The sequence below is a fragment of the Achroia grisella genome, unplaced genomic scaffold, assembly GCF_030625045.1.
Source record: "Achroia grisella isolate CSIRO2021 unplaced genomic scaffold, CSIRO_AGI_Agris_v1 utg474, whole genome shotgun sequence".
In the NCBI taxonomy this organism is placed as follows: domain Eukaryota; kingdom Metazoa; phylum Arthropoda; class Insecta; order Lepidoptera; family Pyralidae; genus Achroia; species Achroia grisella.
The window spans coordinates 1,522,731-1,548,985 of NW_026712878.1; the positions used below are offsets into that span (position 1 = coordinate 1,522,731).

General features: G+C 31.6%; 1 protein-coding gene across 1 annotated transcript in view; it reads right to left on the reverse strand.

The window, feature by feature from the left end:
- Positions 1-2,559: 2,559 nt before the first annotated feature.
- LOC131845465 (cGMP-specific 3',5'-cyclic phosphodiesterase-like) overlaps positions 2,560-26,255 on the reverse strand; it is a 70,392-nt gene continuing 46,696 nt past the window's right edge. Inside the window, exons 4-18 of the mRNA XM_059194530.1 lie at positions 13,887-14,013; positions 12,545-12,663; positions 11,718-11,983; positions 9,513-9,689; positions 8,910-9,086; positions 8,248-8,373; positions 7,582-7,699; positions 6,702-6,793; positions 6,143-6,466; positions 5,528-5,681; positions 5,064-5,223; positions 4,676-4,896; positions 3,913-4,090; positions 3,327-3,509; positions 2,560-2,696 (exon numbers count right to left, since the gene is read on the reverse strand). Of these exons, the coding sequence (XP_059050513.1) occupies positions 3,344-3,509; positions 3,913-4,090; positions 4,676-4,896; positions 5,064-5,223; positions 5,528-5,681; positions 6,143-6,466; positions 6,702-6,793; positions 7,582-7,699; positions 8,248-8,373; positions 8,910-9,086; positions 9,513-9,689; positions 11,718-11,983; positions 12,545-12,663; positions 13,887-14,013 (2,405 nt within the window). The 3' untranslated portion in view covers positions 2,560-2,696; positions 3,327-3,343. The remainder of the gene's footprint in view (positions 2,697-3,326; positions 3,510-3,912; positions 4,091-4,675; positions 4,897-5,063; positions 5,224-5,527; positions 5,682-6,142; positions 6,467-6,701; positions 6,794-7,581; positions 7,700-8,247; positions 8,374-8,909; positions 9,087-9,512; positions 9,690-11,717; positions 11,984-12,544; positions 12,664-13,886; positions 14,014-26,255) is intronic.

The following is a 26,255-nucleotide window of genomic DNA, read 5'->3' on the forward strand; positions in this document are numbered from 1 at the left end:
AGGTATTTATCTAGGTTAACAATAGAAAAAATTGCACAAATTCCTCATATCTAAAATTCTATCCCAAAGGCTTTCGAAATGCGTCATACTTCAACACTTCTACAACAATTCGTTTTGAAAGTAAAAGAGAGACATGTATTTGCTAATCAAATGTTTATACTTAATGACTTATTGATACGCTACATTACATTTCGAGTTATAATTTTGTTTTATTAATGTGTATTTTGTTAGTTTCTATTTTTGTCACAATGTATTTAACATAATAATTTCGATTAATAATACTAATTCTGACTATTTAATTAATAGTAGGTATATGATATCGTTATATAAGTAGACTGTCTTATAAAAATTGTGGATAATAATATGTATGTATGTACTGTACTGTATAATTATTAATATAATTAAACGCGTTTTAACATGAATAATTTTATACTAAATAAAGGTAATAAAAAAGTAATCTATTGACATTTCGACTAGGTTGCCCTAGCCATAATCATGAGCTGACTCTAGACTGAGTATAAAACTATTCTTGTTGAAATAGTTTAGTTTAACTATATTAATAATGGGTACTAAACGTGAATGTTTAAAAATATGTACTGGCACAAGTTTTGTCGATCCTTCGCAATTATATCGTATTTGTAAAAATCTTTAATTCTTTCTTTGTAAAGGAAATACACACCTGAACATTTTTTTACGTATTGTTACAAATCGATATAAAAATATACCGAAATTATATACTTTGACGAATAGGTACATGCAATTTATACTTTTAATATTCCTACTTTTGCCTGTGACTTTATTCGATTAATTGAGATGTACCTATTGATTGATACTTCATCCTAAATATGATTGAATATGGACTAAATTTCATCGAGTTGTTAAGATGTCAACAGGTAAGAAATGAACAAAATTCCACATTTATATTAACATGGATTTTTGACAGTCAACTAAGTATTAAAACTGTATAGAGGTACATTGCGTTTGCATAATAAGTAGATAAGTATATATTTATCGCTTTATAATCTGTTACTAATACTTTAGAGAATATTGATTTTTTTAAAGACAAATACACATACAATTTACAATTGCCTACACAAAAATAATGCAGTATACAGTCATGTGCGACGAGTGATTTGGTATGATTGCGTAATTCAATATATATATTACTTATACTATTTTAATATTGCACATTATAGCTTTATAAGCAAAATGGACGTACCTAAAGAGTGACTTTTAGTTACAGGTAACGCTATAAACAAAACGAACTAATCGACTAGCATCATAATACTTCGATGATGAATAATTATTAAATAATTCAATAATAATAATAATAATAAAACGAGGTCATAACGTCGCGAATTATGAAAAATCTCTTAGTTTCATACTTATATTTACGGTTGCCCCGTAAATGTTATTTTACAGGCCAAGAGACGAATATTCTATTTTAAAAGTAATAGTACATATATTTTAAGATTTAGACCAGATAGGTTGAACGATGGCAATTTGATTTATGAAATTAATACTTAAGAAAAATAGTGCCACGGTGAATGTACCTATGCCTTTCAGCCGCCACATAGCATTACGATACATGGTTTAAGGTCTTTCCCCCTTACTCATAATATCAAACACATATTAAATATAATAGTGTTTTGTCACTTTCACATAAATTCAGAAAGTAGTTGGAAAGAAAAGGACAAACCAATTCAATAGGTAATGTAGGTTTTTTAAATAAGAGGATTGCCTTTTTATGAATAAGAGGGTTTAATTTTTCAAATATCATTAAATTTAGTCTGTTTAATTATTTGTAAAAGTATTTGTTGAATGATTGCCACAAGCGTTTCCTACTGGATTAAGTCTATAGTTTTAAAATAGAATCTCGTGAAGTAACACTAGATCACAGTCTATGTAAATAATATATTAATAGATAAACATTTACCTAAATTTGTTTACAAGAAACTATTACCGTCAATACGACGAAGAGATTAAAATACTACAATTATTTTAGTTCAACTAGAAATACGATTCATTTAATGAAATTTATTGATTCATTCACATTATTTCTCACAAGCGAAACTATTTCATAATTGACACACGATTTAAATATATTTATACAATAGAATTAATAAAATACATTTGAAAATCATATAACTGCTATTTGCGAAGTGATTAATCGTATACCTCAAAGGTTGTTCCAAACTAAATTGTTTTGAGTTTCAATGTCTTATAACTGACTTTCACCATAATCAGACCAACACATTCTCACTATATTATTATCGCACTTTATTAGACTTATACAGAATACTGTACTAAAATTTCGCTATATCAAATTGGTGGTTATTGTATGTACCTATATATATATGAAGACTGTTAAATATATATACCTAGGTGCATATCTAAGCATGAAAAAGATGAAAAGATATTTTTGTTCGTGAACAAACAACAATATTATGATCGTAACGCAAATAAATTTTCTGACATTAATGAATATTTAAAATAAATTTCATTCAATCAACCGTAACAAAAGTTATTATTCACTAACTAATACGAAGTGTCTCCTAATAGTAGAAATGTACAAGTAGTAGCTAATCACTTTACATCCAAGACGTAGTCACGAGCGGGTACTGAACTAGTCGATTGATTTGGACGGCTTCACTCTGTCCAGTTTCTCGGCTCTTTCTGTGCTGTTCTGACTGCTCCTGTTAAACGAAATATATTATTTTTGTATTTTATAATTATTAATACACCCTTCATAATGTAATTTCTGTTATTAATTGTACAATTAGAACATAGTGATTACTTGCTCAGGGAATACAATGAACACGAACAAGTGACAATAGAATTCAACATGGCAGAAAAAATTGCACTTGCACAGAGTATACACATCGCGAGTAGCACTGTGAAGTTGAAACTTTGAAGCTTTTTATAATCAGAAAATTTATAAAAATATAAAAAAGGTTGAAAATTAGTAAAGAAGGGAATTAAGAAGTTATTAATTCACTTTCAAAAATAATCCTAATAACCAATGAATGCAGCCTTCCTTAAATTTCCTAATCTGGACCGGACGCCTGGCAGTTTATGGAAACTAAACTTTTATTACGTCACTAGAATGGCGATGAATTAGTTCATTTACATAAAGTGGGTGGCGCCTATATACAGGAATAGCACTATTGCGTTGTAATATAACGAGAATAGTACCTTTCTGCATTGCTGTTATTGAAGACTTAAGTATCACCTACGTATCTTGTAATTTCACTGTCACTTTGAGAGATCACATTTATTCTTAAAAACAGAGTGTTAATACGAATGTAAGAAAAATCTTTACTCACCAGTTAAAACTTAATCGTCACAACATATGACATAGTCTTCCTTTATGCTTCGTTTTGTTCTGCTGCTCCGCGGGCACCACGGTCGTGTGGTTGTTGCTGTCCGAACTCACCACGGTCGGTTTCTTCACTATCGCCTTCTCTTTCTCGACGTCGCGTTGTGTACTTGTTGCCGCGTAGAGAGATCTGCAGCAGGCTTTGTTTTACTCGAATTTTACAACTGCTGAGGTTAAAGTTGAATGGGAATTTAAAAATATAATGTTATAATATGGACTCTCTCGTTGGTCAACCAGTGTAAAGTACGTAGCTTGTTTGACACGCGATAAAACGCTATTCTTCTATAAAACATTGTGGTCAAGTCCTGACCTGTCTTTATTCTATCAACTTCCAATGACAGTTTAATATTTTAGATTTTACAATGCCATCCCAAAAGTTGTACTACAGTGTTATTTATATAAAAGTTGCTTGTGAAATATTTACCCAGATTGTTTTTTCCTTTAGAACTTCAAAATGAATAATATATTTCATAAATCCATTTAGAGGATTGTATAACTATGTAATTTGTTTGACTTGGTTATTAAATATTTACCTAGTCAGTTTATTCCTTGCTGGCCTTGACGTGAAGTTCCCACTTTTCCCTCTCCTCAGCGACGAGAAGGAAGTTTTTATTGGTTTCACCACAGCTGTACTGCTTGACTCTTGGATTGTCTTCGCGCAGTTGAGCGTGGTAACAGTTAGTTCTACATCTTTGATCGGTTCATTAGATGCTGCAATATTACAAGTTCTAAAATAGTCAAGATTATTTGACTATGTTACTAATACATTTCAAGAGGATGATGGAAGATCGTAGGCAGTGTCATGAGCTCCATCGACAACAGCGTGGCTCTTAAATTATTATTAATTTAATGACTAAGATATCCACTGAGTCACTATGTGTGAGAAATTTTATCACTATACGTATATTTAAGTATGATATTGAATAGAATAGCTCCTTTATAATTTACTGTAGCTGTAATATTTGTACAGACTTCTACAATTCTAAAATACTAATGGTTGTTGTACAGTACAACATCTATTTTTGGAAATAGAAATGAAAATCATCATAGATTTTAATAAAAAGGATAGAGCACATCCCAGCAAATAACAGGATATAGTACTTTGATAATTATTACTAAGCACGTAACGTCAGATCAAAAAAGGCCCATAATCTAAATTGGATTTAAGTCGAAATTACGAAAATTGTGTCGACAATTTTTTTACAGTTAATAAAACGAGAAATTTCACTTTAAAGCATTGTGTAATTGAAAGGAATCTTTTTAACGGAAAACTACAATTAATAAAGAATTTCTTACCGGTAAATTCTTCAATAGGTTTATCAATGGTATCATGGTCTATCCAAGTGAGACCCATTTCAACCTTCTCCGCTAGATCTTGCCAACGCTGCCTGTTCTCCATTGTGCCTGTATATAGCGGTTGAATCCATGGAAATGTATCGGATAGCACTTTGTACAAGGGCAGACATATCATGTCAATGAAACCGACTTGCATTTGAGGCAGTTCGTCCTTCTTTTCTCTGAAACGAATATAGTCATATTGTTTTGTGCAGGACGAATTAATTGGTCATCCTAATAATTAAGATTCAATTGTATTTTGCAAATAAAATTAATAAATAATTAGTTAATAATAAATTTGTCAACATGTGTTTTGAATTGTGACGTCACGAAATTAAATTTTTATTACCTGTCCATCATAGCAATAGGTTGTTGATTAAGCTGCAGTTTCTCCAAATCACCCTGGTCGAAGAACTCATCTGCCACTAACTTGGCTACTTTATGCTGAACCTCCCAAGGCTTTGCTATCGCTGACACGTCACACGCAGTCATCATCATGCCGCATAATACTAAAAATAAAGATTTCAACACATTAATGAATGAAAAGGAAGAAAGCAAAAGAGGTATGTATGTCTAGGAGAATTCACGATAATTATGATATCTAACAGCTTGGTAGGCCAGTAGTTGGGGACTTCTCATATCTTGTCATAAGGTATGTTTATTGCACAATTTTCAATATATGTTGATATGGAAAACTATTGGAGTTATCAATAATATTAATACGATAACATATTATAGTGTTTGTGTATTTCAATGATGTGTGTTATATTAGTTTAGTTTAGATACTGCAATACATATTTCAGTATCACTTACGTTCTTTCTTCTCCGGACTCTGCCAATCAAATTCCCCGTTGTCCACAAGCTCTAGGAATTTTGATTTCTTTTTAAAGTACATGGCCAGATCGGTAGATAATATAGCTGTCTCCACAACCCGCATTACATCTCTATAATCATCTGGAGAAAGCGCCTGTGGACCAAAAATGAGATGTCACAAAATCGTAAGTTACAGAAACACCAATTACATACCAAATTAATAAAACCGATATCGAGAAATGGGGCAAATCCAACCAACGCAAGTATTGCGATGCTCACGATGACGAAAGGTGACAATAACTCTTATACATATATGGATAAGAAGCGAGAAGGTATATGATTATTTATTATTAAATATGTTTTGTTCACTTCAAATAAAATATTCGAAATAAAAGAAATAGAACTAATTTCTAATCAAATAATAATATAAGGAATTTTTACTAATTTCTACCACAAATTCGGAATACTGATTCATCACAAGAAACTTGAGCATTGCTCTTTTAATATAAATGTTATTTTAAATAAATCATATTAACAAGGACGATACATGCGACAGTCAATATAGAAATCGCTACGTCATTGTTTGTATAATAAGACAAAAAAAATGTTTCTTACCTGGAAAATATTATTGCTTTCACTATTCAAAATCATGACACACTGATCAAAATGATGGTGTTCCATTGTCGATGTTGAATATAGTATGGCTAGTGGACTTTCAGTTTTCGTTTGGAAGGCATTATTAGTTCCTCTATGGTCTAAATCGTGGCATAGACAAGCTACCAGCAGTCCAAGAATTTCTAAGTCTGACATGAATCTCTCCAATTTACCAGTTTTCAGCATAGCAAACATAGTTTGTGCTACGTTGAGTGCATGTCGCCAGTTATGGTATTTCACTGGTCTGTAATTTTTCTTCACACTTAATATCCACCTGCATAGAACCTGGAATTTTGTTGGCTTAATTTTATTGAGGTTTGATGATTGGCAGATAATGGATATTATCTTTATTTTGTGATAATACATGCTCGTAGGTGGAAAACGAACAACTTCAAATTTAAATTTATTTTGTCGTAATTATCGTGTCGTCGTTAATTAGTAAATGAAGCAGTGTTTAATATGTTTAGTAACCTATTTTTGATGCAATATTAATTCTGAAGTTAACAAATTTCATACGTACATCGTATGGTATGTGGAATTTTTCAACTAAATTGCATTGTAAGAACATTCGTAACGTCGCCTTACATGTATCCTCATCAGATAGATCGAAATCTGAAATGAAATAAAACACACATTAACAATAATTTATTATTTGGTATAGCTAAGAGAAGTCTCTCTTCCATTTTACTTATCCGGAGTCTGGTAATATTAACTCTATGTATAATAATATCAAACATCGATATCTACCTACATTTTACATAGAAAGCGGCCAAACCAAATTGAATTTAATATACTGATATTAAGAAGGGTCAGACTGACTATGGCCAATTATATTATCTGTGCTATGGCTGACTAGAAATAAAGATCAAATATTAAATTATTTTTCCTTCAAATAGACAAGCAGTATATAAATTTTGGACAATGTTATCCGAACAATTGAAAAACTTTTCGTATTTCTGTTATTAAAAGGGCGTAGTAAATATTATAAATATAATAAATAATGTATACCTATAAAATAAATATTATAGGTTAATACTGACATGGAATGCATCCATATTGCTAAGGTGTACTCTGTGCCCTGTTGAATGAACATAGAGGTTCATATACATAATTGTATTTGAGTAATAAATTCTGTCATTGTTAAAAAAATATATTGATAGATTAAAAAAGTTACGTTTAACATCATGTTCGTACTTTATTAAAAAATATCCATTAAAATCTAGATCATTTCACTCGGAATATCTCCCAAATCAACATGCCCGTTATACTTGTTGTCACTGATCTATGTATATTAAGTACACTGTACTTTATTCTTATATACCTCTGTGAATAATTATAGCTATTTGCAACTAAAAATACTATTAATATAATACAAACTCATACATATTACATAAACATACCATGAAAGTGAAAGCTGTATAGGTTGTACGTTTCAGTTGAGGGTATGACATCTTGGCACAATTTGTTGGTATCTTCCGCTGATGCTGTAGCGTGGTAGGATAAACACTCGAGCGCAACCTAAAAAACGTCGCATTATAAAATTTACAGAGTATGAATACATAACGTCTTGTCTACATAAAGTCCTACAAAATAGTAAATGTATGAGAGTTACAATGGACTCGGCATGTTGATGTTATGTCTATGATGTTGTTCTTGCCATCAAGTAGATTGTCAGCTTGTTTTCCATTCCAGTTACTTCAAAAAGAGCAATTTAATAAAATACCTACTCTCTTTCTGCTTTAGGTCACCTTCAGATAACTTTAATACCATTTATGGAATAAATAGTTAAAATATTTTTATAGAATATTTAAATATTTTCTTAATATTTCTGGCGATATACCAACAAAGTATAATATAGATACACATTAATAAATTTATTTATTTGTATAGTTTTATTTAGAAAGATATCGTAATAAGACCGATACCTAATTTTTACGAAGTTTAATATATACATGACAATAATATTGTGTTGCCTGCGGTATGACATTTTTAGAAATAAATCTGTAGCACCTGAATTAAAATAATAATAAAGGAAAGAATAAAAAATATATTAAACGTGTACTTACCTTTTGTTTTGCCATTAATTTGCATGCATTCTCATACATTTGCGTGTTATGAATACCGAGACCACAAAAGATGGCGAATGCTTCAAAAATGGAAACATCTCCGTCTGTGAATTGGGAACCATTTTCCTGAAAAAATGTTATGCATGGTATAAGTTATATATAATACTAAATGAAGTTGATAATATCTGTTGAGGATTCCTAAATAAAATTTAAAAAAATACGTAAGACCATACTAAATGGTTTTAATATTATACATTGATATTATAATATGTTCTTAAATCTATTTTAATGGCAGCTGGCCTTTATAATTTCACCGGACAATAGGAGGCGAGTCCAGACGGTATTCCAAACCCGCAGAAGGACCTGTGGAGCGGTTGAAAGCCAACTCTCGCCTGACGGATACGATTTTAGTCTGAGGGCATTAGTATAAACCCCTAGTGGGTTCGAACCTCGGCTGAGATCATCGTAATTTCGATCCCCGTTTGTATAGGACGGGTGATCTATCGGAATGAGATTACACAGTGTTGTTTTTTGTGATGTTGATTTGTGATATCTATGTTAATACTGGGTAGACTATGTTATTACTTTAAAACAGATATACGAGACAAAATTAAAAAAAAACCTACCAAAATCTGCTACTTCTAATAATAAATACAACTTACTTTATTAATTAGTTGTGCCACGCCAATAACATCCTTATTCGCATTGACAATAGGCATACACAGCATTGTTCTAACGTTGATAGCGTCGTCAATTTCTGGATCGACCGCCTCCATGTTGTTCTCTTTACGCCACTGGCTGACGTCCGAAATATTGAGAGCCTTGTGTGATTGAGCCACCTAAAAAATTTTTTTATTTTTTATTAAACACCTAAGGCCACAAATAAGTAAAGAATAGTCAAAATTTTATTTACAATATCAAACTCGATAATGTGTAACTTACTATAATATAATAAATGTACTGTTCTAACCCACCACAGTGATTTAATTTTATGTATTTTTGTAATGATATATTCTAAATTGTAAGAAGAATCTTTTTAAAGTGTGGAACCATTCTTCATGTTTAATTATTGAACATGTTTTTATGGCACTAGGTTTGCGCTTCATATATATATATATATATAACTACCTTGCGCAGCATAGTACCTACCGTACAGAACGGTAAGGAAAGTAATAAAAACAACTACAGAAATGGCAAAAATGTCTTATATGACTGAATGATCAATCAGTCAATAAAAAAATTATAAGTTGAAAAGTATACCATACCGTTAAGGCAATAGAAGCTAAAGTCGATTTGGTGTCATGTCTCGGCGTGAGGGTAGTCCTAGATTGATGGGCACCGAGTTCAAAGAGCGTGTTGAATCTAGTGGGTGCAGGTGGGGGCAGCGCTGGCACTGCTGATGGTCTACCTCCAGGACGTTGGACAATCCGTTCTAGATGGCTCTGGAATAATTAATATATAACATTGTATTAACTAAGATAGTTTTAGATAATGCATACTGTTCACAAATAGCAAAAAAGGACGCTCAGATTTGTGAAATGTCTGACTTTAAAGAATTCCTTGTTCTAAATATACCTGAAGACCACGCAGTAACAAATAAATATTAGAAACTAATTAACGAATTAACTAAAAATGACTAAGTGGTTAATACGTATGTGTGCGAAGTTGGAGCTATCTCTCTGCAATCTTATGAAATATCTTGGCCAGTTTAAACCTGCAATAAGTTCTATATTAGAATGAATATCTAATGATACATTAGCAGCTACCAGATTTGGCTGGGCAGGGAAAGAAACATGAGCGGTGAAGGTGAGGGTTAACATACGTCGGCAATGCCCCTTAAACCTACGAGTACACCCGGGTCACAAGTGTTGAGAACTGCTCCGGAGTTTCTCTCTCTGCCACACTATGTACATGACTTCCGCGCGGTGAATTCATTTAATGCTAAGAAGTTCGTCATTGTCGTTGGATAAAATATTTACAGTCTCAAAAGTATAATGAGGAAATAGATCATGACAACTAATCTCTAGATCAAAAATATTTTTATAGTAAGACTAGCTGATCCCACGACTTCGTCTGCGTGGAATTTATTTTTATACTTTTATTTCTAAAACAAAGCCTAAGTTACTCCTTATTACATCAGCTACCTGCCCAAAAAAATCAAAATCGGTCCAGTCATTTCAGAGATTAGCCGGAACAAACAGACCGACAGACAGATAGACAAAAATTATAAAAAATGTTATTTTGGTATATGTACCGTATATATATATTCATAAGCATGTAGTAAAAAATGGTTATTTCAATATTACAAACAGAGACTCTAATTTTATTTATATGTATAGATAGTTGTTATATTAAGATAGATTTTTCATAAATGTCTGAATTTATTCATAAAATGCCTGAATTAGTACAATCCGAGTTATTTGCACAAATTTTATTAGTTACCTAAATTGCATATTTATATGAATTAGGTCGTCATCCGTTTCTACACAAAGAACAAAATAAAATGGGGTACGAAGAAATCATTTGAGAAAATATTTTTTTTCTTATTGCCTAATTTCAGCGGTGTTAGTGATCAAAGCCGTCGTCAATTTATGAGACATCTTTAGATTTCCCCGAGGAATCGCATGGGTTTCATCGTTTACTGTATCAGAGCGGTTGCCACTGTAAATTCGGAACGGAAGTCACAGCAGTGGAAATGAAAGGTAAGATAATTATAAAAATCCTGGATAATTCACACAACGTCATCTAGCCACAAACCAAGCAGGGCCCGTGTTATGGGTACTAGACTACTGATATAAATAATAGGCACAACTTTTTGTAAATACATGCATAATATACATAGGAAATACAAACAATTATACTTATGCATACAAATTTTTATACTGTGTAAGGAATCTAACTAATATAATCTAATCCACGACCATCGGTAGTAAGGCCCTATGCTAAAACGTTAGACGCTTATCTCATTATTTAGGTGTACCTAACATAAGTTTTGCTGAGTTTGGTACTAGATGGCGTTGTGTGGCTTGGCCTGGGTAATTATTATTCTTATTATTAATTTTGTCAATGAAACCGAAAGCTGACGACGTATTAAGTATTATCATATTGGTAATTAGTAGCCACTAAGGCTATTATTGACTTGTTATTGTCAATTATTTCAGGTAATCGTAATATTATTTTTCATTAAATCAATCAATACTTGAATTATTTAACGCTGCAAGCAATTACGGATCATATATAGCAGCTGCGCATACACAACTGATATCTTGGTATTATAATGCGAATGTATGTTTGTTTGTCCCACTTTCACATCAAAACAGATTAATCGATCAAAGTGAATTTTCCTACAGAGATATTTATTGATCCTAAGAGTGATATAGGATAATTTGTATTGTAAATAATATACACTTCTTATAAGGAAATAAATAACGAACGAAGCCGCATCTAAAACTAGTGATTAAACAACTTACCGACTCACAATGGTCCGTGTCTAAGATAAATACAGCACATCTATCGCACTTCAACAAATCTCTCGCTTCCGTCATGATTTTAGTGACTAAACATTCCAAATTGTTCTGCTCTTCAAATATACTTCTAGCTAATGCTAGAAGAATCTGGTTCCGTTTGTATTCCAATACCGAGGTTTCGAAGAGTTGAGCGTTCTGGATGCCAATACCACAGAACGTGAGGTAACGGCGGAATACCTCAACATCGCGAGGAGAGAATTCTAGAGCTCCTGAAAAAGGTGAAATAATAAAATATAGAATAACGAAATTCTATTATAAACTCAGACAAATATGCACATCAGTATATAAGTAGGATAATAAAAAACGTAATAAATTTCACCTAATAGGCATTGCTTCGAATAAACGCCTTATAAATATAATAATGTCTATGTTTACTTTACATCCATCCAATGCTAGACTAATTAAATTGCGACAACAAGGCAGTCTTCAGAAGTAATGAGGACGTAAAAACAGACTATTAAGGATATATCTATAAAATAAAAATACTGATCAAATATTGATTAAATAGCTGTGGGAACATACGAGAAACACTATCTCTCCAATAAGGAAGAAATCATCAAAATTGCTATACATTGTTAATAATTCTGAGGTAATTCACATAAAACGATACAGTTAAATTGAGAACTTTCTTAGTTCTTATTTTAAATTTAGTAGAACAATAAAATTAACTCAGTGACTAAATCAAATCTTGCCTCGTTTATAGAATTATGATAACATAGCTATAATTAAGTATCCACTTAAGTAATTAAGTAATATTTACGCAGACATACCATCAGTTTTGTTGATAATCTGTGCGACACCAACCACGTCCCCTTCATAGTTGCATATCGGCATGCATAGTATCAACTCTGTTTTGTAACCTGTTCTGGCGTCAATTTCACTATTGAATCTGTGGAAAAAAATTTTTTTTAATTTAATAAAATACCCTTTAGTGATTGGAATTTAGCAGATTGTATTTATACGGTCATTCCATAGATATAGTTTCATGAAATAGTATGTTGACATTTTTTTTAAATTGGTATATTAGCATTAACTTGTAATTAATTTATTTTGTCCCTAATTTTAGTTTACCTACAGAAAAATAGGAATAATGGTTATCCAAATAAACTTCATTTTACGCACTTTTGGACAAATCTAACTAACTTGACTAACTTAGGTAACTTTTATACTATCGCTCAATCTGAATGTAGTTTCATATAGAAAAATTGATCGCAAAATGTTTCAAGACTTAATAAAAATACCCATACAAATGGTAGTTTAGTTTACGAAGTAAGTAAGACATAATAATAATTACTCAGGACAATTCACAAAGCTCTTAGTGCCAGCTAAGCGTAGCTTGTGTTATAAGTATTAGGCAACTCATATATATATATATGTATATATATAGATATAATACTTAAATGTCTTTTAAAATACATACATAGTATACGTAGGAAATGTCACCATCAATACCGATGAATATAAATTTTTGTGCCATACGAAGAATTGAACCCGCGATCATCGCAAGTAAAACCGATTTGCTAAACCGCTAGGTGATCTAGCGGCGCAAGGCCGTTAGAAATGAATAAATATTTCTAGTTAAACATTAATGTAAGTTTTGTAGTAACACGCTCAGTTGTCGTTATAAGTCGATTAAATAATTTAATTAATAGTTTCAAACAGAAACCTACATTTTCGTAATGCGTGCAATAATTTCACGGTAACAAAACAGTTTCGTGTTCTGCCGGATTTTTTATAAATAGTGTCAGGCACCTAATTTTATCGTGAAAACGTAATGTAAAATTAATATAATGAAAGCTTTGATACTGACAGGAGCTTGAGCATTCTATAATATATATATATATATATATATATATATATTATTACATATATATAATTAAAATGACGTTTGTTATTCTCGCTAAAACTCGGGAATTGCTGGATCGATTTGGATAATTTAGGTTTGAAATATTTGTAGAACTTGTTTTCTATATATATTATGTATGAATTTACAAATAAAAATATCTAAGTATTTTGTCAGTTGTCCAGTACCATGTAACAAGCTCGGCTTAATTTGGGACTAGATAGCGTTGTGTAAATTGTTGAAGTTACATTATTATTATTTTCACTAACCTCGGGTCTGCGTATGCATTTCTAATGTTGATTGGATGTTTGGTCTGCGCTGCCAAACCCGCAACTCCAACGCCAAAAGGAATCTTGATCTCTTGTGTCCGCGCTGTTTTGAGAGCATCGTTTAATTCTGAAAGTAAAGAATTATTACATTATTTCTATTTAATTAAAATGCTAAAAAGCTGCCCACCTCATGATAACCTCTAGGTTGAGTATTTTAGCTGCTAAGTGATTTGTTTTGTATGTATTTCGGTTGACATAAGGCAGTGAAATTGGAAGGTATATCGTAGTCCTCTGGAAGGGCTGCGCATAAGAAGTAACATGGGTATGACATGAAAACTTGACGTCCGTGGTGCTGTTTATGTATACAGGCTAGGGTTATCACTTGCCATCAGGTTTGAACTACCAATTATCTAAAAAAACTACGTTGGATTTTTATTAAAGTGTTTTTTTTTTATATTTCTTAATATATACTGTTACAATATAATAATGTGCTATGTAATTGCAAAATAAGTAATAATACCAAGTAAGATTATTCGGAGAAATAAATGATAAGTCATTTGAAGCGAAACAAAAAAGTACAATATCTTGTGAAGTCTGAATAAAACGAACCCATTACGACGCAGCACGTCTAGCACAGCTGTCGGTCTCAGCTGAGTTGCTCTCTTTTTAACTACCTCCCTACGAGAAATTACTTCAAAGAAATCCCTAATAGAAATTTATGTTGGTATAATATAACTAGATACACCCCACTGGTTCGTCTGCCGTTTAATTTTAAAGAAGGTCTCCCGATCCAAACTTTACGCTTTATTTTTACGAACTATTCTAATACTATTGCTGGGGTTTATAGTAGTAAATGACCTAATATATAGCTGATGAAATTCCAAACCACTGGATTTATATACGTGCTGAAGGCCAATTTAAATCTAATCAAAATATTTTGATTCAAAAGGCCCATTACATACTTATGATCAGTCAAGTAAACCTTAAGTTCCTATTATAGTTTTGAGACAAAAATGACATACAAGAAACTGCTCTAGCTTTTTTTTCTCAATTAGAAATCTTATAATCATAACTGATTGCTTGGAGTATAAGCAGATGTGGTGGTATATGACAGGTAGAGAGCCGCTCCCAATGGAGTAGCCTCTTTTTTTGTTAAGTAAATCTCCTGTCTGACTATCTTGATGAAATATATCACGACATTTCTTTAATCATACGTTTTCAGATATTGTAAGTTGCCCAACGAATTTATTTGGGTGCCTTTGTAGTCCCAAATTGTTTTTGTTGCTGTAGTTAGAACCTTACTCATTTAAATTAGATTGTAAAATGAATGCAAATAGACTGATGTGGTCACTACAGTCTCATACGAAATTGCAGTTAGATATGTAATATATATATGTATATATATATATATATATATATATATATAAATATCCCCTTGGGCACTTTGTGGCTCAGACGTGCCGTATAGGTAGTTTTTTGTTGATCCTTTTTCACTTGTTGATCCGGAGGCCTTTTGTTGATCTAATGCCAGCTGACCATATATAAATGTTGATCCGTTTTGAGCCACAACTGTCACGACGAGTAATAATAATAATTAAGCGATTTATACACGATTTTATACAAATCCACCTTTTTGGCATACGAGCAGTTCTTGATCCAATTCAAACGGGCCAATCAGGGTTCAGCATTTGCCAAGGGCTTCCTCATTGGCACGTTTGGGCTACTACATTATGGCTACAGTAACTTAATAATGTCTAGCTAGTATTTCAAGAATAATAGTCTATCTAATCTAAATATTTATAGAAATCAGTCTGGAGTAACGTGACTCCAGATCAAACCTCAATACTTATTATTTTTTGGACGGGAATCTTTTCTTTTGTAACAAAGTTACTGAGCGAATAAAGAGAAGACGCAACGGCGGATCCAGGGGGGAGCGTCATGGAGGTCATGGGAGTCATGGGGGCGTCATGACTCTCCCCCCTCTTAGCCCAGGACTTAGGTAGACCACTAATTGAACTAAAAAATAATGAAACAGCAAATTTTTTTGCACGATCGGAGTGTTGGTGCAGTAGTATTAATTATAATTAAACATTGTTACTTAAAACATAACAGTTAAAGTACTATAACACTAAAAGCAAAATAGGTATTTTCAAAATACTTTTTCAAAATAAATTACCCTTTGAGTTTTTGTCCAAACCTCAGATATTTTATTTATTTTAGGTATATCAATCATTACATAGTATAGTATAAAACAAAGTCGCTGTCGCATCTAACAAGTACATAAATAAAGAAACAAGACTTTTTGGCTCTGAATATATTTCAAAAATCAATTACTTGTGTTAATCAATTTATATACTCGTTCTTATTTCATAGTACTTGTTTTGATCCGAATATATACAGATACCGTAACGGTCTATTAATTATGAATTTATTATACCTAACCTAGATATTTTATTTTGACGAAACTCCGTGTAGTAGTAGTATCCGATAAGGGTATGCGAACCCTAAGTATTATTTCAAAATGACCAGTAATTTCGAAGAAATAAGCCTTTGAATTTCAAATCAACTTACCAAACGGACGCTCAAGGTTCGATTCCCGCCACCGATTTTTTTTTGTTATTTTTTTTTTTGTCTTTATTCTAATTTTAAATTAACTATTTTAATAATTAAATGAATTTAATCGGACAAAACGTTGTTAAGTATTCAATTAATTTTAATTTACATTACCTATTGTACTTTCTAAATTGTAAAGCAGCTAACAATTATAGTAAGATCTTATAAATAACTAACACAACAAGTAAAACATTTTAAATGTATTTTCTTTATTATTACAAATATTTTTATGCATAATATAATAGTTAATATCTAATAAATACATAATGATCTGATAATCAAATTATAAGTACAGTCTCAAATTGAAAGTAAGAAAAACAGAAAATATAGAGAGAACTATAGGGATATAACAGAAAGATGTGAAAAATGGAGAAGGACAGTAAAAAAGTTACAAATTTAAATAATGTTGCCGCAATTTCTGTTTAAATGAATTTATTACATTATTATATATATTAGGCATACGACTAGCCTTATGACTGTTACTTTTTTTTTAATCTATACATCTATACATGTAAATAAAATTGGAGTGTCTGTTTGTAATATTGAAATAACCGTTTTTACTACTTGCATATGAATATAAATCCGGTACATACACCAAAATAACATATTTTACAAGTTTTGTCTGTCTGTCTGTCTGTTTGTTCCGGCTAATCTCTGAAATAGCTGGACCGATTTTGACGGGACTTTTTTTGGCAAGTAGCTGATGTAATAAGGAGTAACTTACGCTACTGTTATTTTAGAAAAATAAAATAAAATTTCACGCGGACGAAGTCGCTGGGGCCAGCTAGTCTATAGATATACCGAGATTTAATATTTAAGTTGCTATTATGTTGTTGACAAAATTTTACTGTAATGTTACTATTACGTTATCCTACACAATTTGTATTATTTTGGATGAATAAATAAATAAATAAATAATAATCTATACATCTATACATACAAATAAAATTGGAGTGTCTGTTTGTAATATTGAAATAACCGTTTTTTACTACATGCATATGAATATATATAAGGTACATATACCAAAATAACAATTTTTATAATTTTAGTCTGTCTGTCTGTCGGTCTGTTTGTTCCGGCTAATCTCTGAAATGGCTGGACCGATTTTGATGGTACTTCTTTTTGGCAGGTAGCTGATTTATAAGGAGTAACTTAGGTTACTTTTATTTTAGAAAAATAAAGTTTAATTCCACGCGGACGAAGTCGCGGGAACAGCTTGTTTTTAATAAAAACATCTTTTTTGTGGTACTTGAGAATGTTGAAGCCTGTTGTTTGTAATATTGAAATAACCGTTTTTTACTACTTGCATATGAATATAAATACGGTACATAATACACCAAAATAACATATTTTACAATTTTTGTCTGTCTGTCTGTTTGTTCCGGCTAATCTCTGAAATGGCTGGACCGATTTTGACGGGACTTTTTTTGGCAGGTAGCTGATGTAATAAGGCTACTACCTAGTAACTTAGGCTACTTTTATTTTAGAAAAATAAAGTTAAAAACCACGTGGACGAAGTCGCGGGAACAGCTACTGTATAATATATTAGAGATACCTACGTGTTTTTTTATTGATGACTAGCTGTACACGGGATTTCGTCCGTGTGAAATTTAACTTTATTTTTCTAAAATATAAGAAGTTAAATTCCACGCGGACGAAGTCGCGTGTACAGCTAGTTGTCGGTAGTCTAGCGATTTAGCTAGCACACTGCTTTGATTCCTGCTTGGTGGTCGAGGGTTCGATTCCTTGCACGCTGCAAACATTTGTATTCATGAGTAGGATTGTTTGTAACGGTCTGGGTGTTTTCTATGTATAGATAATATATATGTATTTACGAAAAAAAATCTTTGTATTTATATCAGTTGTCTAGTACCCATAACATAATCTTCAGCTAGCTTAACTTGGGTCTAGATGAAGCTGTGTGAATTGTCCTGAGATTACTATTATTACTATAATAAATCTTTTCAAATCAGCCGATGTTTATTTTTGCCATAATACGTGCTGTTACCATGTGATAATATTACGTACGTACTTATTAAACTATTAACTTATTATTAAATTATTAACTATTTATACTGTTTTAAATGTGATGCGTTCATTATTTATATTTCCTTTGAATTAAAGACAAATGTATATATATATATATATACATTTATATAAACTTGCACACTTAGTTGATCCAGCCACGATCCGTAGATATTGCTGATTCCACTGTCTCTCTCTTTCTATCACTATCTTTGTATTCTAATATGCGATGTTGCCGTTCCGGCATGGTCTCGGCCGGAACGGCAACATCGCATATGTTGCGCGTTGTTGCCAAATGTATTCGTCGATAGTAGTAGATACCTATACGCGATATATATTTTTTCAACAATTTCCTGCAATAGTGAATCCGTATCGGCAATTTTTTTAAATGCACAAAGATTTTTTGGCTCTGAATATATTTAAAAATCATTTACTTGTGTGTTGATGAATTTATATACTAGTACATGAAGTACCTAATACTTGTTTTGATTTGAATAGGTAGCGATATTATGAATTTATTATACGTAATCTAAAGATTTTGACGAAATAAAAGTAATTAGTTATCTGTTAACCTTGACTTCATGCTGGCACCAGTATTATCAGATGATGAACATACTCTTCGAAAACTTACATACAGCAGAAATATCGTGTTTGGACTCATTAGATAGGTCTCGATGAATAGAGTTTAAAAAACTTAAAATAAATGGTAAATTAGAAATAATGTATAAATACCCCTTACGTAAAATTCAACCACTTTAAACTTAATAATAATAATAATTAGGAAAAGAGAAAAGCTATACATGTACTGAAAGTAATTGATGTCTTCCACACAATATTTTCACTATTAAACAACTCTGTTTGTTCAGTAAAAGTGTAAATACACTGGTAACCTTTAATCATATTTTATATGCAAACATTACATATACAAACCCTAAAGTTTTATTTCAGAATAGCCAGTAGTTTTGAAGAAATAAGTCTTTGAAATTGTACGTGTAACTTATATATATACTAGTTTTTTCACCATAACAAACAACACCAATATGGCCTAGTTAGTAGTTTACCTGTGTACCAATTAATAATAATAGTAATCTCAGGACAATTCACACAGCTTCATCTAGACCCAAGTTAAGCTAGCTGAAGATTATGTTATGGGTACTAGACAACTGATATAAATACAAAGATTTTTTTCGTAAATACATATATATTATCTATACATAGAAAACACCCAGACCGTTACAAACAATCCTACTCATGAATACAAATGTTTGCAGCGTGCGAGGAATCGAACCCTCGACCACCAAGCAGGAATCAAAGCAGTGTGCTAGCTAAATCGCTAGACTACCGACAACTAGCTGTACACGCGACTTCGTCCGCGTGGAATTTAACTTCTTATATTTTAGAAAAATAAAGTTAAATTCCACACGGACGAAATCCCGTGTACAGCTAGTCATCAATAAAAAAACACGTAGGTATCTCTAATATATTATACAGTAGCTGTTCCCGCGACTTCGTCCACGTGGTTTTTAACTTTATTTTTCTAAAATAAAAGTAGCCTAAGTTACTAGGTAGTAGCCTTATTACATCAGCTACCTGCCAAAAAAAGTCCCGTCAAAATCGGTCCAGCCATTTCAGAGATTAGCCGGAACAAACAGACAGACGGACAAAAATTGTAAAATATGTTATTTTGGTGTATTATGTACCGTATTTATATTCATATGCAAGTAGTAAAAAACGGTTATTTCAATATTACAAACAACAGGCTTCAACATTCTCAAGTACCACAAAAAAGATGTTTTTATTAAAAACAAGGTGTTCCCGCGACTTCGTCCGCGTGGAATTAAACTTTATTTTTCTAAAATAAAAGTAACCTAAGTTACTCCTTATAAATCAGCTACCTACCAAAAAGAAGTACCGTCAAAATCGGTCCAGCCATTTCAGAGATTAGCCGGAACAAACAGACCGACAGACAGACAGACTAAAATTATAAAAATTGATATTTTGGTATATGTACCTTATATATATTCATATGCATGTAGTAAAAAACGGTTATTTCAATATTACAAACAGACACTCCAATTTTATTTATATGTATAGATGTATAGATTATTATTTATTTATTTATTTATTCATCCAAAATAATACAAATTGTGTAGGATAACGTAATAGTAACATTACAGTAAAATTTTGTCAACAACATAATAGCAACTTAAATATTAAATCTCGGTATATCTATAGACTAGCTGCCCCCGCGACTTCGTCCGCGTGAAATTTTATTTTATTTTTCTAAAATAACAGTAGCGTAAGTTACTCCTTATTACATCAGCTACTTGCCAAAAAAAGTCCCGTCAAAATCGGTCCAGCTATTTCAGAGATTAGCCGGAACAAACAGACAGACAGACAGACAAAACTTGTAAAATATGTTATTTTGGTGTATGTACCGGATTTATATTCATATGCAAGTAGTAAAAATGGTTATTTCAATATAACAAACAGACACTCCAATTTTATTTACATGTATAGATGTATAGATTAAAAAAAAAGTAACAGTCATAAGGCTAGTCGTATGCCTAATATATATAATAATGTAATAAATTCATTTAAACAGAAATTGCGGCAACATTATTTAAATTTGTAACTTTTTTACTGTCCTTCTCCATTTTTCACATCTTTCTGTTATATCCCTATAGTTCTCTCTATATTTTCTGTTTTTCTTACTTTCAATTTGAGACTGTACTTATAATTTGATTATCGGGTCATTATGTATTTATTTATACATTTATGGGTTATATATTTATGTATGTATATTGTTATTTTTTTATAGAAATGTATATTTTGCTTTGTATTTATATATCTTTTTTTGACATTTCTTATTTATATTAGTGCACCGCCAATAATCTTTCGCTGCACCACTCATGGTTGCCTGGTAAATAACGCGGCAAGATATTAAGTCCGCCACATGTACAAATTTTTTTGTGCATTAAAGTTAAATAAATAAAAAAAATACAATACTGTTTAATGAAAATGCGTATTGTCTAGTGCTTTGAGATGTATCAAAATAAGGTCAACAAAAAAGTCCGTGATGGTATATGTCTATCTCTCAAGGATAACCAACAATAACCATTTTTTATCTTTTACATTTTACGGGAATTTTTTTTATCGTATGTTTCCCTTAAAATCATGTAAACTATGCTATTATGTCATAATCTAAAGAAATAATAATATTTTATAGTGAAATATCCACTATAAAATAGTAATGTAAGTAGCAATGTAATTCGTTACGCGCGAATCAGCTGTTATAAGGTCAAAGGTCGGTGCACCCCGCGTATTTGATAAATAGTGCTTCTCTGGATGTCTTTAAGAGAAAATGGCAGTATGTACGTGTATATGTACAAGTCCTTAAGTGTTAAGTTTTTCAAATGTACAATAAAGAATAAATATTTTTAAGTACAGTACTTACGTACATTAATATAATACCTACTTTTTACTTGTATCTATTGTCATCAAAATTAAATTATAAGTTCTTAACTTGACCACGACTATGTGACCCTCTCTTGGCGCCAAAACGAGTGAAAAAATGAACAGCATACGACGACGACGCATACCTATAGAGTGGAGCAACTGCTTATTCAGTTTTATTCAACTATTTAGTCCCTCCACCGTTACAATGAATGGAGGCGGATATTACAATGTATGTAGCATTGCGAATATAAAATATCTAGATTAGGTATAATAAATTCATAATTGATAGACCGTTACGGTATCAGAGCCAAAAAGTCTTCTTTCTTTATTTATGTACTGTTAGATGCGACATCGACTTTGTTTTATACTACACTATGTAATGATTGATATACCTATGTAAAATAAATAAAATATCTGAGGTTTGGACAAAAATTCAAAAGGTACTTTATTTTGAAAAAGTATTTTGAAAATACCTATTTTGCATTTAGTATTTGAAATACAAAACTATTTTTGTTTTTAGAGTGACATTTCTATGAATTCACTGTCGATAGCGAGCGGTGCGATGGAAAAAGATAACCGTTTATAAAAATATAATAAATAGCGCTGGACAATTAACACAGACTGATACTGAACTGATATAAATAGATATTTTTATCTTGTAAATACATATATAATATACATATAAAACACCCAGACCGATGAAATCAATCGATGACCGATGAGTACATATGTTTGCACCGTGCGAGAAATCGAACCCGCGACCATCGGATGTAAAGCGGTGTGACCACCGAGGCAGTCGAAATACATAATCTTATGAATTTAATTTATTCTAATTTGTTTGTGTGCACGGGGTGCGGTGTACGGTGCTCCCCCCTGCCTCCACCGTTGCTGGAGCTTGCATGTATGGAGCATTGCGAATATAAAATATCTAGATTAGTAAATTAATAAATTCATAATTGATAGACCGTTACGGTATCTATATATATTCGGATTAAAATAAGTATCGCAGTAAGGACCAGTATATAAAGTGATCAACACAATTAATTGATTTTTGAAATATATATACGGAGCCAAAAAGTCTTTGTGTATTCAAAAAATATCTAATTTGTTTGTGTGCGCGGGGTGCGGTGTACGGTGCTCCCCCTGCAACGGTGGAGTTACTATGTATGGAGCATTGCGAATATAAAATATCTACATTAGTAAATTAATAAATTCATAATTGATAGACCGTTACGGTATCTATATATATTCGGATGAAAATAAGTATCGCAGTAAGGACGAGTATATAAAGTGATCAACATAATTAATTGATTTTTGAAATATATTCAGAGCCAAAAAGTCTTTGTGTATACCAAAAATTTAGCCGTTCGGAGCCAGTCATGCACGAATTATTAGTAAAAAATGTGTCGAGTATATCGTACTATCGACGAATATATATGGCCACATCGCAAAATAGAATGCGACGTTGCCATACCGCCTGAGATATACGCGATAGGAGTCAAGTTATTCAGTGCAAAAGGTGGAATCGGCAAGTGTTTAGGTTGTGGCGTGATCAACAAAGTGCCCAAAGAGGTGTTTATATATATATATATATATATATATATATATATATATATATATAAACAGACCGGGACCGCGTTCACGAAAAAATTCATATAGGTCTATTATAGATTCTTATGATATGTTAAATCTACCGTCAGTTCAGAATGATTTTGAAATGAGAACTGACAAGAAGTATTATTTTCAAATGAATGTTGTACATGTTTAAAATTATACAGTTTCATTTTTAAATTCCCAAATTTGGGGGATAGAGCGATCACCAGCATATGCTATTTGAAAATCATACATACAGATATGTTTATGTATATGTGCCGGGTCCTAACATCAACATAATATGGGTGCTAATGAAAAAAGTTAAATCATCAAGCGTTTTAAAACGTGGCACGTGGAAAAGTTTCGTTATTTCCAAATACTTCAGGACGATAAAAAGGGGATGAGAGTAGGTACGAAATTACCAACCGTTACCGATGCTGTGTAATGCTAATTCAAGGTTATATCTTCAAGTTACACGAGGCTTCTTATATATTTTGTTATAAAATAAATAATAATTTGAATTCTCGTCAAAAATATCTTTGTTTTATTCAAATCATAATAAGGATAATAAAGAAATTTTGTTATAAAAAATATAATTTCATTTTTTCCGTTATTGCGTCTCTTAGAAATTTTCGTGTAGGCAATTGGCGACTTCGGTGACTTAGCGGTGCAATATATTTACTTATAATCATTGTAAGTTTGATTTTTCCACAGTATGAATATTTGTATTTATATAGTTACTATTTGTAAAAATTTAACTGGTCTCTGTATGTGGAAATATAATATATGAGAAATTAGGCAACTTTATAAACGTAAAATAACTCAAAACACTGTTTTTTTAGAATTTTTATCAATTATATGTTTGTTTGTGCACACTAATCTAAATAAAAAATAACTAAGAAACGGCTTAACCTGTTTATGTGCGATTTTGACTGATGTATTGTGGTAAACTTTGATTATTTAGTTTATAAGCATAATAGTTCTATTTTTGTTTCGAGTGCCTACTACGGTGGACGAATTTACGGGGTCTGCTAATATATGATCATTAGTATATGTTTTTAGCACCTAGTACTCAAAGTTCTTGCTGTGTTCAGTTTGAGACTAGATGGCGCTTATCATTCCATATATAAAAAAAATCGTATCGTAGTTTTTATTACCGAACTCACTTGAAGCGGTTAGACATATTTTTATAAAATTTTCGGTAGGAAATACGTTGTAGGATATTTTTTACATCCTTAGGTGATAAGGATGGACCCATCAAGAAATAATTTATATCGCCGGATCAGCTATTAATTTAATATAAATTATACCTCAGATAATAGACAATTAAGAAGATAATATGCCTGTCTGACGACTTGTTACACGGTTCAATTTCCTTTACTGGGATATTATGCGCTGTTTTCCTATTCACCACTTTACAATCATCCTGGGAATGAAAAGGAGCGATGACAGTCACATTATATTCTTACTCCATTGTGAGATAATAGGAACTTGAAAACGTTCAGATTGGTCGTAGAAATTTTCAAGTAATAATCAGCAACATGTTTCATCGTCGCCCACGGATTCAATTCCAAAACAGTTATTTCCGTTTTCATTATCTCCCACATCATAACTTTTACAAATTTCACAACTTTTCTGCGGATGAATTAATTTTGAATTTTATGTTTCTCCATATTTTATCCTCAATAAATACTTATGAATTATTGTTATAAGAATATCAGATCATTTTTAATGACTTTGTCTTTGTGTACTGATAAATTATTTTGACATTGTTATTTTAGATTTAGATTATAATTTTGTATTTTAAATTCGCTACAATAATTGTTATTAATATTTATAAATAAATTGACATGTTCATACTTTATATTTTCCTATTAACATGTTCCTACTCTCTACAGAGTTGATTACCAGTTGAATACCAGGTCATAAAAGGCATCACGTACTCTATTAAACGCAGTTATCATTGTGATTAGGGACAGCAATCGATTACATGTTTGCAGAGCATAGATTTATAGAGGGGTGGTGGCCTATTTTTAGTCTGTCCCATTTGTTTGTGCCATTCCGCCCCACGGAAACGGTACGGCATGCGTCCGTGTGCGTAAGTATGGATGTCTAGGAAATGGAGCCAATGAAAAATGAGTTTATACAATACAGTTAGCAATAATAAGATGGATCAGTTTACTAATTGTAAACATCAATATTTTTTATATAATTGGTATGATAAACTATTTCGAATCTAATGTATAGGTACTGACACGAATAACAATATTGATATCATGGATATGTGTTGCCATTCTAGAGGACTGTGCTGAGATGTACGCATATATGCACCCCGTAATTTCACTTTTCAAACGAAACAGTACATAGACTTTCGGATAAAGTCTAATAGACATGACATCATTAAGTGACATGTGTAAGAGTGAGCTGAGATTCTTCTATATCTTGTAATTATACTGTCATATTTCAACGATTATAGCAGACGACTTTATACAAAGTTTAGACAAGATGTTGCTTGAAGACGTAAAAGTAAAATGTCTATCTACTCGTATATATTCTTATCCACCCAAAGATAGTCTGGAAAAGATTGCTTAGCGATAAGACCGCATTTTGTACCAGTTAATGAATATTTACTATTTTAATTTTCTATTGTTCTATAATTGGCGCAATAAAGAGTATAAA